At 38.2% G+C, this 15,796-nt stretch overlaps 1 protein-coding gene across 1 annotated transcript in view; it reads left to right on the forward strand.

Moving 5' to 3' along the window:
- Window positions 1–15,796, forward strand: part of SNX6 (sorting nexin 6) — a 63,719-nt gene that overhangs the window by 1,660 nt on the left and 46,263 nt on the right. Inside the window, exons 3-5 of the mRNA XM_032871295.1 lie at window positions 11,277–11,381; window positions 12,183–12,293; window positions 14,179–14,300. Coding sequence (XP_032727186.1) covers window positions 11,277–11,381; window positions 12,183–12,293; window positions 14,179–14,300 — 338 coding nt within the window. The remainder of the gene's footprint in view (window positions 1–11,276; window positions 11,382–12,182; window positions 12,294–14,178; window positions 14,301–15,796) is intronic.

The following is a 15,796-nucleotide window of genomic DNA, read 5'->3' on the forward strand; positions in this document are numbered from 1 at the left end:
TTAAAAATTACACTTTAGTGGTGCACCTGGGTGGCTCAGTGGGTTGAGCCTCTGCCTTCACCTGGGGTCTTGATCTCTGGGGTCTTGGGATCCAGCCCTGGACCCTGCTCTCTGCTCAGCAGGCAGCCTGCTTTTCTCTCTCTCTCTCTCTCCCCCTCTCCCTGCCTCTCTGCCTACTTGTGATCTCTCTCTGTCAAATAAATAAAATCTTTGAAAAATTACATTTTGGATTTTAAAATAGGAAAGACAGTAGAGTTGTGTAATGAAAGGAGATGAATTGATTATAGTACAATTAAACTGATTTTTCTAAATATAAAGCAGTTGGCATTCTTTATTTAGATGACTTCGTCTCTAATTTTTATGGTCTACCAGAAAAAGCAAACAATTTGCTCTTCTGTAAAATCTGGCTAATGTTCAATAAAAGTATTAATTTTTTGAGTATTTATTTTGTTATGAAAAGCAGAGTATTTTCTAGTTAATATTTGCTTTCATTGCCTTATGCCTTTGGTAAGATTTGTTTATAAAACTTGAAGCATGTAATGTAATATGTTTAAAAACTTTTTTCATGTATTACAAAATTAAAGGGAAAGAGAGACAAAGAGCGTGCCTTACCAGAAGGAAATGAAAAAAACATTACCATGAATTACAAAGCATTTAGGTTGTCATGGTTAATATGTATATATGTCCAGTTCTTCCTTATTTTTTGTCCTGTGGAAATGGGTGAATCATAGTAATAATTATAGGTGGGCACTGTGTTAAGTACTGTATAAGCATTGTTTCATTATATTCTCTCATCATCCTTATGAAACTTTTAGTATTCGCCTTTTACAGATAAGAAATCTGAACCTTGGGGAAACTAAGTAAGCGGTGTAAGGTCACACAGCCAGTGAAGGGGGGAGGTGGACTTTAAACTAAACCATGTTTCTGATACCAGAGTCAGTACAAGTATTTCTCATAGTGGTCTTGAAACATTTGCTTCAGAATCACCTGGGGTGTTTGGAAAATAAAACAAGTTCCTGGGCCCTACCCTAGTAAATCAGAATTTCCCAAAGTAGGGAGAAGGACAGATAACTACTTCTTTTTTTAAATCCTGTGTAATTATCATATACTACTTTTTCAACAAGCACCCAAGAAGATTCTTTTGAGCACTGAAGTTTGATTACAACTGCATAGTTATCCTGCTGTTCCATCATTTCAGGAACAAATATCTGGCCTGTTTAAATTTCCTTATATTGTGTTTGCTCTGATAGAAATAGATTGCCATAATTAGAACTTTTAGACATTGTACTTTTATTTTAGGTTATTGTGTTCAGCCTTTTAAGAAACTCTTGAGAGAGAAAAAGCATGAAGTGCATGTATCAATAGGAAATTTTTTTTAAAAGATTATTTATTTATCTATTTGACGAGATCACAAGTAGGCAGAGAGGCAGGCAGAGAGAGAGAGGGGGGAAGCAGGCTCCCCGCCCAGCAGGGAGCCCTATGCAGAACTCTATCCCAGGACCCTGAGATCATGACCCAAGACGAAGGCAGAGGCTTTAACCCACTGAGCCACCCAGGTGCCCCTCAATAGAAATTTTGATATAAGTCACAGATTCAAAAATGATGTAAGCATTCTACAGAGCAACAAGTAAGCAAAATTAAAGTTAATATTTTTAAATACATTCTTAAGCAGCCTTAAATTTTCACCATGATTTTTGGATCAGAAGAGAATCTTATTGCCTTAAAAAAAATACTGTCTTGTGAAAACTTAAAAAGCAGGCTTTAAGAAATACACAATATTTAAAATTACTGGCCACTCTTCAGCCATACCTCTACATAATAGGCCATTTTTCCCCAAAACGAAGGACAGTAACATATTATTTAGTAAACAAATGAGCCTTTTGAACTGGACACAGTTTGCTCAGATGTGCTTGTTAAATAAAAGCAGTGAGTGCCAACACATTGTTGGCATAATTTGCTTAGCATTTGCTTTTAATTGTAAATAATATGTTTACTGTTTTCAGAATTACTTCAGGTGGAGTAACTACACCTCTTCTGGATTCCTAGCCTTCCTCCTCCCTCTTTATCTCTCATCTTTGTCATATTATCATTTTCCAGTCATGCAGGCAAGAAACTTCTGAATCCTGTCCTTCATCTCCATATCAGAATAGTCACTGGGCCAGTTAATTTCTTTTTTTTTTTTTCTGAAGGTTTTATTTATTTGTTTGTCTCAGAAAGAGCACAAGCAGGGGGAGCAGCAGGCAGAGGGATAGGCAGGCTCCCCGCTGAGCAGGGATCCTAATGCCTTGGGATCATGACCTGAGCTGAGGGCAGACACTTTACTGACCCAGGTGTCCCCAAGGCCAGTTAATTTCATCTCAAAAATGTTTAGCCCATCTTTAATGAGTATGGCCCCCCTTAATGTCCTTGCTATTTCTTACCTGTCATTAGTCTATGTCTCCTTTCTGTCTACCTTCCAGTCCAGCTTGACTTTATTTAAAGTTTCCTGATTTTAAATGATTAAATCATGTAACGACACTAGTCAAAAGCATTTACCTGGACCCAGTTCTTCTTGCAGTAAGGTTCAAACTCCTTGGGCTAGCATTAAACACCGTTCATGACATTTTCAGGCTGGCTTCATTTCTCAGTATTTCTGTCCCACTAGACATATTCTAGTCTGCTTGTCATTGCCAGGGTACTTTAATGTCTGCTTTATCTATGCCTATTAATGTGGCAGAGTGTTGTTTTTTTTTTCTCACCTTTTTTTTTTTTCCACTTGAAATTTGATTTATCTTTGAAGACTTGGCCACATGTTGGCATTCTTTGGTACCTGCACAGCATTTAGTTTGAGCATATTCCACATTTATTGATACTTAAAATAAAAATGTGACATCGATTATGTTGGCAGAGAATAAGGAGATGAATGTTGGCAAAGGAAAAAGAAAGTTCCTATCCTAAGACCATCACAGTGTAGAGGCAGACTTGTGATAAAGTACCATAGAAGTACAAAGGAGGGAGTGTTTGCTTTTGGGAGAAGGGGAAGTAGTGAAGACATAATGATAGCTGCATACTGATTTAGCATTTACTGTGGGCCAGGTACTTTCCATATACTCACTCAATTCTCAAATCCCTGTTTAGTAGCTGCTACTTTCTAGTTTGGAAAGGAGATCTGAGGTTCAGAGAGATTAAATAACTTGCCCAAGGTTGTAACAGCCAATATGAGCTGAAGTCAGACTCAGGCAGTCTAGCTCCAGGTCTGGCACTCTTAACTGCTGTGCTATCACCTAAATGAGCTAAGCCTTAAATATTGACCAGGAATTTTGTAGGCTTTCATGGAAGGGGAAGGCTTGCCAGCAGAGTGGGTAGCCTGGGTAGGTAATTTGGTTCCACCTGGAGCACTTGTTCTCACAGGAAGCAAGGGTAGATAATGGATAGTATAGATAAAGTGTAAATTGCATAATAATTAAGATTCCAGTCAGTGGGAAGTCCTTGGGGATTTTAAGCTGCGGAAGACCTATGCCTAGATGAAAATAGCATTGTAGATTACTCTGATGTGAAGGTTGATTCTTCCTTTCACAAAGCAGAGAAGCCAGTTAACAGGCTGTTGTAATAGTCCAGATGAAAAATGATGAAGGTATAATTAGATCAGAAGGGAGGATGAAGGAAGGGACATAGCAAGGAGATGCTTAGGAGGTAGAATTGGCAGGGTATAGTGACTGTATAAGTACATGGGCTGGACAGAGGAGAAGGAGAAAATGAGGAATGCAGGGTAAAAGAACTGAGGTAGATAATATGCTTGGTTTCATATATGTCGGATTTGAAGTACCTATAAGGTATCTAATCCCTTTCCTGCCAAAAATGTGAAAGGGTGAGGATTGTGTCTTTTCACTGCTCTATCCCTAGCTCCTAGGACAGTGGTTTTGCACATTGAAGGCACTCCATTTTTTGTTTGTTTGTTTGTTTGTTTGTTTAAGATTTTATTTATTTATTTGACAGACAGAGATCACAGGTAGGCAGAGAGGCAGACACAGAGAGAGGAGGAAGCAGGCTCCCCGCTGAGCAGAGAGCCCGCTATGGGGCTTGATCCCAGGACCCTGGGATCACGACCTGAGCTGAAGGCAGAGGCTTTAACGCCACCCAGGCGCCCTGGCACTCTGTTGTTTAACAAGCGACTACTTCTAGGCAGATATGTCTAGTTGGTACTGTGAAAGTATGACTGGGAATTTAAGAGGTTTGAATTGATGATAAATATTTAGGAGTTACAGTCGAGAATGGCTGAGATTGCCCAGCTTAGATAGCACCTGTGGAAACCAGCGTTTAAGGGTTATAGGGAAGAATAGATCGATTGACAGGGCTGAGAGAGGTAGGAGGGATATGAGAAAAGTCCCCAGAAGTTGAGAGAGTTTAAAGTAATTAGAATGATCACTAAGGCAAAAATACTGCAGAGAGGACAAGAACAGTAAAAAGTTACTGGATTTAAAAATTAGGTACTCAGGGGCGCATGGGTGGCTTAGTGGGTTAAAGCCTCTGCCTTCAGCTCAGGTCATGATCTCAGGGTCCTGAGATCGAGCCCCGCATCGGGCTCTCTGCTCGGCAGGGAGCCTGCTTCCTCCTCTCTCTCTGCCTGCTTCTCTGCCTACTTGTGATCTCTGTCAAATAAATAAATAAGTAATCTTTAAAAAATAAAAAAAAATTTTTTTAAAATAGGTACTCAGTGTGTGAAAGGTTTGTGAGACAGAGTCTAACCTTAACTAGAAGAGCAGTGTATGAGCAGGTCCTAAAGCAGACAGCAAAGTTAAATGCTCGGGTGAACAGATGGACGCTGCTTATGAAAAAGTGGAAAAGATGATGAGGTTGGTTTTTTTTTTTGTGGGAGAGTTTATTGATAGGTCTGAGGGAAAACAGCTGCTAGTATTGTTTCTTTGGGATGTGGGAAACCAGGTCACTTGTTGAGAGTGGGGTGGAAATGTAGAGGGTTGAAGTAGAAGTTGAGAGTAGTTGCTGAAGGGAATCAGAAGAGGAGCTGAGCAGATCTCTTCAAGAGTGTTGATTGGTTTTAAGAGCCGATGCAAATCGAAGACCATTAATTTCGTAGTAGACCAGTGTAAACAATTGTGACTTTTCTGTAACCACACCAGCAGCTCAGAAAGCAAAGGCGGTTGTTGAATTGATCCTGAGTGTGGGAATTTGCAAGCCAGGTATGGCAAAAAGAGCAATGAGAGTTGACAGGACCAGTAAGAAAGATAGTGGAGTGACATATCATGCAGTGGTGTGGAAGAGGAGAGAAGCAGAGAGGGTAACACACTGCAGACGTATAGAAAGGTCACAGAACGGGAGATACTGATAAGGTTAAATTGTACACAGGGTACAGTCTGTGAGGAAGAATGGGAAGTACTTCCTTTTGTGTTTTATTACATAGTTGATTGTCTCCCTCACTACCAATTTCTTGAAGGCACAGCTTTTTGTTCACCTTACGTGCCCACAGTACCCAAGATAGCTGTTTGAAATCTATTAAAACGAGGTGAAAAATTATTTGGTTAAAAGTACTAGGGAAGGAGTTTCTAGGTGACACAGTTGGTTAAGCGTCCGGCTCTTGATTTTGGTTCTGGTCATGATCTCAGGGTCCTGAGATCCAGCCCCCATTGGGCTCCACACTTGGTGAGGTGTCTGCCCTACCCCCCACTCATGCTCTCTCCCTCTCTCAGATAAGTAGATAAATTTTTTTCTTTTTTAAGTTTATTAAAGGGATGCTTGGGGGCCTCAGTCAGTTAAGCAATTGCCTTTGGCTCAGATCATGATCCCAGGGTCCTGGGATTGAGTCTCACATCAGACTCCTTGCTCAGCAGGGAACCTGCTTGTCCCTCGGCCTGCTGCTCCCCCTGCTTGTGCTCTCTCTTGGGTGTCTGCACTTGCCCTCTTTCTCTCCCTGATAGATAAATAAAATGGTAAAATCTCTTTAAAAGTTTATTAAATAAATGCATATTAGTATATTGTCTATAGAGTAAAGTGTTATATTTGTACTACCAGTAGTATTAACTGACTTGGAGTGAATGCAGGCATAAACACCGTTAGTACTCTAGTAATAACTTAGTAATGTTTTATTGTGTCTGGAATGGTATGTGAGAGGAAATCTGGTTGCAAATGCCAGTTGACCGCTTTCTCTAGCTATACTCAGCAGCTCAAAGTGTAAAAGCAGAGAGTTGATGGTTGGGTTAATAACAGTTATGAGAATTTGCAAGCAGGGTATGGCAAAAGAGCAGTGGGAGTGTGACACCAGAAAGGCTTTGGATGGGGCTCCTGGAGGGTTCAAGGCAGTTAAGCACCTGACTTTTGATTTCAGGTCAGGTCATGTTCTGAGGGTCCTAAGATCCAGCCCTGCCTTGGGCCCTGCACTCAGTGGGGAGTCTGCTTCTCTTCCTTTCCCTCTGCCCCTCGTGTGCATATGCTCGCTCTCTCTAAAGTAGATTAATACATCTTAATAAAAAATGTTTTAAAAAGGCATTGGAGTGACATATCATGTAACCCTATTAATGTTTTGTTGTTTCTGGTATATGAGAGGATATCTGGTTTCATACACCAGTGTCCAGAAAATGTATATATAATCAACCATTGGTTTGACTGCTCAGTATAAGACATACAATAATAATAGAAATGATGTTCTACAGGACTTCCAAAATCATATCTGGGCTAGGAGTTAAACAGATTTAAATTTTGGCCTGAATTAGTGAGACTAATGGAATTTACTTCTGTCTGTCTCAGAGGTTTTCCATTGATTATACTATAATTACATTTTCTTAGCCCAGTTATGATTACCACCTTTCTTTCTGCCCTTTTCTACTTTCCATTCAACATGTAGTTATTGAAGTCTGCCACTGGGAATATAGCAATGAACAAAACGAAAACCTGTGTCCTCACAAAATTGGCAGTCTAGTTAGGGAGGACTATTAAAAAAATAAAATATAGTAGATGGTAAACAAGTGATATGAAAAAAAAAGGAGGGAGGGATAGCGATTGTTTGGGAGTGGAAGGGAGTTGAGCTGTAGTCTGAAGGTTGCCAGGAAGGGCCTTCCTGAGAAGGTGACGTTTTGGTAAATACTTGAAGGAAATGAAGGAGTGATTCCTGCAGATAGATATCTGGTGGCAGAATATTCCAGGTAGAGGTAACAGTAAGCGCAAAGACTCCTGAGGTGGCAGCATGCCCCAATATTAAAGGGGCGTTGCCACGACAAGGAAGACGTGGCAGGTTTACAGTGAGCCAGAGGAATAGTAGATTAGCCTGAGAGATGATGTCAGATACAAATTTTGTATTGCCTGGGAGACCCCTGTAAGGACTTTGGCTTTTCTCCAAGTGGGGACCCCTTAGGTTTTGAGCAAAGGAATGATGTTTATGTTTAATGTTTAATGGGATCTTCTGGTAGCTCTCTAAGGAATAGAATAAAGTGAGGGGTAGAAGCAAGACACCAGTTGGGAGGCTGTTGCAATAGAGTTATTTTCCTTTTCTTCATCCATCCACTCATGTCTCTACATTTGCTTTTCTGGCAAAAGATGGAACTAATTTTTTAGGAATGTTCTAGGGTACATACTTTATAGTAAATGAGTCAGTATAGTAAATTAGTAGTGAATGTCTTCTTTACTAAATAAGTATATGTGAAAAATTAATCAAAAGGGCATTGTCTTTAAATTATATTTCTTATTTTATTTTTTAGATTTTATTGAGAGAGACAGCGCAAAGGGAGGGCAGTGCAGAGGGACGAGCAGACTCCCTGCTCGGCAGCTCATTGTGGAGCCGGTCACTGACACTCAATCCCCACACTCTGGGATCATGACCTGAGCTAAAGTCAGATGCTTAACCGACTAGGCGCCCCTACATTATCTTTCTAATAATATATATTTATGTTGTTTAATCCGTTTTCCCTGCCAAGTCTTTCTCTTGGCCTTGACACAGTGTTTAAAGAATTAAACCAGTGAATGTCATCTAATGAGAATTTCCTCACACCGACCTCACTAATTTCAGACAGTTAATTAAATGTTGATGAATCACAAGTTGTTTGCTTTCATTTTCCCTTAATAAAAGCTCTCTAATATTATTAATTTTAAAGAAACAAGGAAATACGCCTGAAAAATCCTGTGTACATTTTATGTAATTAACATTAAATTTACAATATAATACTTTATCAAATCTGTGTACCACCAAGAAAAAAAATATTTCCAGTTAAACTGAAATTTGTTGTCAGTTGCAAGGCATTCCTGTTTCAAGTGTTAAAATGCATAAAATATGCATCTAGAAATGATAAAATATAGCAGATTAGCTTTCAGTGGAAATTTTGTATTTATGTGGGGGATGATTTCATTTTATTGGCTGGCTTTTCCATTATACATCTTAGTTATTAGAAAACAGGACTTTAAAAAAAAAATCCTAATGTGTGTGAAGCAAATCTTATTGCCAAACAAAATAATTCCTTTATGTGTCCTTTTCTCTGTAACCTCAGGAAATGGAAAAAAAAATTGAGGTATGGGGGCGCCTGGGTGGCTCAGTGGGTAAAGCTGCTGCCTTCAGCTCGGGTCATGATCTCAGGGTCGTGGGATGGAGTCCCGCATTGGGCTTTCCGCTCAGCAGGGAGCCTGCTTCCCTTCCTCTCTCTCTGCCTGCCTCTCTGCCTACTTGTGATCTCTGTCAAATAAATAAAATCTTAAAAAAAAAAAAATTGAGGTATGAAGTGTATACCATACTGACTGTAGAAAAATGCAATATCAGGATGAACACTTTAGCTAATATTTTGAATTTACTATGAAATATAAATTAAAGGAGTCACAGTCTCACCACCAGCATTTTGCTATGACCGCCTTTATGATTCAGGCACTTTTCCTGAGATCAATTCTAGAACATAGTTGCTAAAAGAATGAAAAAGACAAATGATAGATTGGATTAATGGCCATTAAGGCAATATGTGAATGGCTACCAGCTTTAATAACGCATACAAAAGATAATTTACAGAAGAGGTGGAAAGCAAAGAAGTAGAAACGTCAAAGGAGGGAACTCCTAGAGATAATTGTGGTTATGATGACAGGGATGTTTGTGGTCACTTGCGCCCTCTCTCTCTCTCTCTCTGACAAATCTTTAAAAAAAAAAAAGGTGAAATGTCAGTGACTAGGTGAGATTCCCAAAATAAGTCCTGGGTTTAACTACGGTATTTGAAGTAAGCTAGGTAGTTAATTAGACTTCAAATAATTTCGTATCTTTGCTGCTAAGACTTCATTTTCATCTTATAGTGTATTTGATTTTTTTTAATAAGATTCCAAATTAGCCAAACATTTTAAAATGTATATTTGTTTAAAGGGAAGAAAATTTGATGAAATTTAAGAATTATAAATAGAATTAATGATAAGCATTGTAAAGTAGAGGGGCATCTGGCTGCTTCAGTGGGTGGAGCATGTGACTTTTAATCTCCGGGTTGTGGGTTTCAGCCCCACATTGGGTATAGAGTTTATTTATTTATTTATTTTCTTAAAGAATTGTAAGTAGAGAAGTCTTCTCATAGACAAGTAAATAAAAGCACTAAATTTAGAACATATTCAATTCTTTGAACGTAGTAAAGCTTGTAGAGTAAAATGTGAATTTAATTCATATCACAGGCGGTAGTTGAGTATGTTACCATTTTTCTTAGTGCTTTACATATGTAATATCTTTAATTGTATTTAATAGTTTCACAGTTTATTCCGTATTAAGCAGTAGAATTATTAGCCAATATTCTTTTCGTTATTTTTTGTGTTCTAAAAGGTAGATACTTGGTGCCTGGGTGGCTCAGTCAATTAAGTGTCTGCCTTTGGCTCAGGTCATGGTCCTGGAGTCTTGGGATCCAGCCCTGCATCAGGCTCCCTGCTCAGCGGGAGTCTTTTTCTCCCTCTCCCCTTTACCCCGCTTTCATGCTCTCTCTCTCTCTGTCTCACAAATAGATAAATAAAATCTTTAAACAAAAAAAAAAAAAAAAAAAAAAAAAAGGGGCACCTGGGTGGCTCAGTCAGTTAAGTGGCTGCCTTCCACTTGGGTCGTGATCCCTGACTCCTGGAATCAACCCCCACTTTGGGCTCCCAGCTCAGTGGAAAGCATGCTTCTCCTTCTCCCACTTTCCTGCTTGTATTTCCTCTCTCACTGTGTGTCTCTCTGTCAAATAAATAAAATATTTTAAAAGAAAAAAGGTAGATACTTTCCTTACTTTTAGAGCACTTGAACTTTAAGGGACCATCTTCTTGGAAGATAGTTAATTTTATGTTTTTGGTTTTGTTTTTTGTTTTTTGTTTTTTTTTTTCAAACAGAAGGTCTCACATATTTATTATTGAACCAACCAACTGGTGCAGAAGCATAGTAACAGAAGAATCCTTTCCCTGATAAAACATGTCTATTGCTCAAGTAGTAGTGATGTTACAGAGTGGTAGGATATGAGTTTGTGACCGTGCAGCATAGATATGTGTGCCATCCCATGTGCTGTTGCTTATAGACCGGCTTAGTTCTTCTCCAGTGCCTCCTCTTGAAGTTGTACCTAATTTTGTTACCAGTTTTCATCTGAATCTACTGGGGAATGGGACAGTTCTGCTTTTGTTTCTTTGCCAGAAATTGCTTGATGGGCCTTGTGAGAAGATCCAAATCAGAGTATTAATGTGCAGAGATGGGATTCAAACCCAGGCTATCCAAGCTCCTAGGTTAGGGTGACTTCCAGACTTCCCTGCGGTAGTCCATGGTGAGGAATCGTCAACCACACATACCATGATGGCATAGAGTAAGTTAGAGAAAAAATAGTTTACTTTTTGAGTGAAATTAAAATGAATCATGGTTAGCACATCGACTCATACAAAGTATAGTTGAATGGTATAAAACGAAAATTGATTAAGATAATAACATACCCAGGGCACCTGGGTGGCTCAGTCGTTAAGGGTGTGCCTTTGGCTCAGCTCATGATCCCAGGGTCCTGGGATGGACCCCTGCACTGGGCTCCCTGCTCAGCTGGAAGCCTGCTTCTCCCTCTCCCACTACCCCCCCCCCCTTGTGTTCCCTCTTTTGCTGTGTCTCTCTCTGTCAAATACTAAATAAAATCTTTAAAAAAAAAAAAAAAAGGTAGTAACATATCCAAAGCACCTGCCTCCCAAAATATATATGAGGTTTAAATGAACTTGATAACCTTTTAGATTTAAGATTCTTTTGTTATTTTTGTTCTGTTTTTGCATTATCTTAATGTCTGAGAAAATAATGAAATTCTGTATAAGCCCACAGAACTTTTCATTAAAGTATTATCCTTTTCTAGCTTAAAGCAATAAATGTAGATCTTCAGAGTGATGCTGCTCTGCAAGTGGACATTTCTGATGCTCTTAGTGAAAGAGATAAAGTAAAATTCACTGTTCACACAAAGGTGAGTGTGATTTTGAACATGTATTATTTCAGCTATTTATTGTGCAAATGTTACATATGTAATAATATATTGACTGGAACCTTGGTTTTAAACATAATTAGAAACCATATTTTAGTTTATAATTCACTGCTTTTAACAGTTTTAGTGAATGTACTTGTTTTAAGGTGCTTTTTAAAGATTAACATTTAAGAATCACAGAACCTAGATGTAATGCACATTTAATTTTCTCTAGACTTATTAATATGTTTCACTACTCTTGTTTTCAGTGTTGTTTTTTCAGTTAATTATATTACCATCTTACCAAGCACCTGGGTGGCTCAGTTGGTTAAGCCTCCTACTCTTGATTTTAGTTCAGGTCATGATCGCAGGCTTGTCCCTCTCCCTGCAGCCACCCTCCTCTCTCTCTCTCTCTCTCTCTCTCTCTCTCTCTCAAATAAATAAATAAAATATTTAAAATTAAGTAAATAAATTACTGCCTTACAAATTATTTTCTTCTTGGATTTTAGTTCTCAGGCACATTTTCAGACCGTAGATTTATTTTCCTTTGAGTAGTTGAGCTTGATATATATTAATAACCTTTAAGTAATGGTGGCAGTACAATATAATAAGAGGCTGTCAACTTACTTTTTCAAAGTTGCCACAATAATTTCTTCTGGGTGTCTCAGAGTTTTCATTATAGATTGTAAAAGTACTGATAATCATTCATGTAAGACTAATTTAAGAAAATAAGATTAAAAGTGTTTATTAAAAGCCTTTTAGTATAATTTTGATTTTTCTTCAAGAAAATCTCTATCTTTGCAGAGTTCATTGCCAAATTTTAAACAAAATGAGTTTTCTGTAGTTCGACAACATGAGGAATTTATCTGGCTTCATGATTCCTTCATTGAAAATGAAGACTATGCGGGTTACATTGTAAGTGTTGGGGTTCCATTTTAATCCCATTTTCTAGGCGCTTTTTAGATACCTTGTTATGTGTTAAATCTTGTTTAGCATTTTAGTGAACTGGTGTGATTTTTAAAAATTGTCAGTTGCAAAACACAATGGACTACCACCTTTTATCCTGAATTGTCTAGTGGATATCTTATGCTCCTTCATTTAAACTCAAATTCTTACTGTTTATTGGAATTGAAACAGGCTTTTCCTAGAGATTAATGAGGGGGATATTATAAACCATACTGGTTTTGAACCCTTAGGTAGACAGATATTTAGGGTTGGAGGGTCCCTGAAGAGGTTATTTAGGTATCCATCAGGGCCTGACCACACTCAGATTCCTGAAACTTAGTTTCATTTAATCTCCTTGAAATCATCCTGATCTGATTCTGTTTCCATCCTTGTGGCCACTCCTTCTCAGTCATTTGCTCGCTCTTTGTATAACTCAGAATTTGGGGACAACTGGCAGTGCATTCCTTTTTTTTTTTTTTTTTTTTTCTTTTACAAAAACTACCAGTTTATATAAAGGATCAACTCGGGACAGCCAAAAGAAAGAGATGCATAGGACAAGATACAGGGAGAGGGGGTTGGTGCAAAACTCTCATGTTCTACAGGTGTACCACCTTCCACCTTCCCAGCATGTCAGTGTCTTTACCAACCTGGAAGCTCCTTCTTTTCGCATCTTATTTCCACCTTTCCGTCCTCATCTTGTCTGATGGCATTTTCTTTCTACCATGTCCTTCTACAGACTAAACACTCCTCAAAGAGCAAGACCATGTTTTCTTTAGGGCGCTTGGGTGGTTGAGTTGGTTGAGCGCCTGCCTTCAGCTCAGGTCATGACCGCAGGATCCTGGGATCAAGTCCTGCATCAGGCTCCCTGCTCATCGGGGAGTCTGCTTCTCCCTCTGCCTGCAGCTTCCCCTGCTTGTGCTTGCTCACTCTTTCTACTCTCTCTGACAAATAAATAAAATCTTAAAAAAAGAAAAAAGAAAAGATCATGTCTTACTTATCTTTATATGCACATTGTTCGGCATCATTCCTGGCACACAGTAGATGGGGTGTATGTGTGCTCAGCTGCTCTTGATACTTCTTTCCCTGTTGCTTTCCTCAAGCATAACCCTTTTCCTGTATTCATTCTGTAGCTTTCCCCTACTTATCTGTTCTTCCTCATACCTTCTTGCTTTCTTTACTTCCATCATTTCCCCTAAACTCTTCTTACTTGTAGGCCCTTCCTCTCAAGGTACACTTTCTCTTTATTATTCCTTTGAATGATACGGCTCTTCTAGATCTTATATTTTTGTTTAAGGTAAGTGTTTACTTACCCACTGTGAGTAAATAGAATGATGTTAGTCATTAATCCCTGTCTTGTTCTCCTGGTTTTAAGTCCGTACTTTCTGTTTCTGATCCACTCCTCCAGTTCAGGAACCCTTTTTAACATTCCTTGCTGGATCCTACTGTTGGGATTCATGAATTTTAGAAACAGAATAGCATAAAGCTACTGTGAATTCCTTAATTTAAAAAATATTTGTATTTAATTGAACCATTTACATAATTCTGAAAAATGGTATGCATCTTCTTTTAGTATATAGTCAGAGCTTAATGTGCATATAATTTGAGGATTCTAAGTTGCCACATAGAAATCTGCAGATTAAAGTGTGGGAACGAGTGTTCTAATAGTAGAAAATAGTGCTCTGCTGTTGGCAGAAAGTACCTAATCAAATTCTCTACCCTGAATTGATATATTTCTGGTGTTGTGTTCATTCAGGATGTCTTTAGCTCTCTCGGATTCAGTCTTTTATGGTGGCAGCAGTACAGCTGCTGTGAAAAAGAAAATAGTCTTTAAATGAGTGACTTGGTTCTCTTACAGATCCCACCAGCACCACCAAGACCTGATTTTGACGCTTCAAGGGAAAAACTTCAGAAGCTGGGAGAAGGAGAAGGGTCCATGACAAAGGAAGAGTTCACAAAGATGAAACAGGAACTGGAAGCGTATGTGATTTTTCTTACTGCTTTGTTAATTGTGCTTATTTTAATGCCTTTTTCTGTGCTCTCTGATATCCCATCCTTTTAATCATTTCACCACAGTGACCCTTTCTGAAAGATGCAGGTTTAAGCCAAACAACCAGTTTTAATGATCATGATCAGAGCCTACAGGAAAATTATGGAATAATTGTCTGCATTGTTAAATTCTTTAAATTAATGTTTTAAATAGACTCTGAAAATTGAAAACAGAGGATCCAAAACCTTATTAAAAAATAATAGAAAGGGAAATACGACTTTTTAAAAACAGAGCGTAACTTGTTTTGTTTTTTATTTACAAGGTCTTAGTCATTGCCAAACTGGTTTTCTTTTTTCGATATGTGCATACTACCCAAACTTCTGTTTCTCATAGAAATATGCACTGTGCAACTCTGCATATGTTCTGTTTTCTTTTTTTTTAAATATGTGTGTGTGCGTGTGTGTATGTATAATTTTTGCCCTCTTTTTCTCTACCTCTGGCTTCTGAGGAGGAAGAAGAATAGGAGCAAAGTAACAAAAGAATAGTTTTAAAATGTTTTTCATTGAATGATTATTAGTTTCACATATACTGGAAATGTATTAAATCCTTGAAAAACTTTGAGATAGTTTCTATTTTGTTCTTAGCATACTTGCTAAAAATACCAAATCTTTCCTCTTTTATTAGACATTTGAAATAATTTTAGATTTGCAGTGTACTGTTTTTCTGTATTTTGGGAGCTATACAAGGAAATATTTTCCTTGCATCATCATCACTTTCATCACTCTTTCTAGTCATTTCTCCTCTTCGTGCATTTCCTTTTCTCCTCTTCCACTTAGTTTCAGCTTTTAAGCATATATCCCCGTGGCCACTAGCCTCCTTTTCAGAATGCTAAACTCATTTGACAGGATAAATTAGCAAAGTAGATCTTTTTTGTCAAAGTGTAGGGTGCCAGGTATTTTAAGACTTTTGTCTATGCTGGGTGCAAGCAATAGTCTGAGAGCAGACAGAGATCTATACTTTTATAGTTTTAAGACTGAAAACTGGAAATTAGCAGAGCACATTAATATTAAAGAATCTGTGGTTTTCCAGTGGCCCTGATCATGATTCTTTTGTGGTCTGGTTAGGGGTTGGATAACAGAGAACCTTGGGTTTATCCTACTGCTACCTCCATCCTCTGCATCCTTCTTTTTTGTCTTCACTGAATGACTACCCTCACAGAGATCAAACTTCTCCCAACATTGGTCCTGCTGGTTTGCTGGTATGTAAAATTTATCCTCCTTGCACGTAGTTGAAGCAACAATATTGGGCATTTTCCTTGAGTGTTTCTTTTTTTCAAACTGACATGTATTACTATATGATCGCTGTGATTCACTGATATTAAAATATTTTAAATATAGTTTTTCAATGTATTGACAAAAATTAGTCTCTGTGGTATGCTTTTTTCCTTGTGTGTTTGGGTCATTAGATGAAAATAATTATTAATGTC

This window comes from Lontra canadensis, unplaced genomic scaffold (genome assembly GCF_010015895.1).
Source record: "Lontra canadensis isolate GAN:19392208 unplaced genomic scaffold, GSC_riverotter_1.0 scaffold42, whole genome shotgun sequence".
Classification (NCBI taxonomy): Eukaryota; Metazoa; Chordata; class Mammalia; order Carnivora; family Mustelidae; genus Lontra; species Lontra canadensis.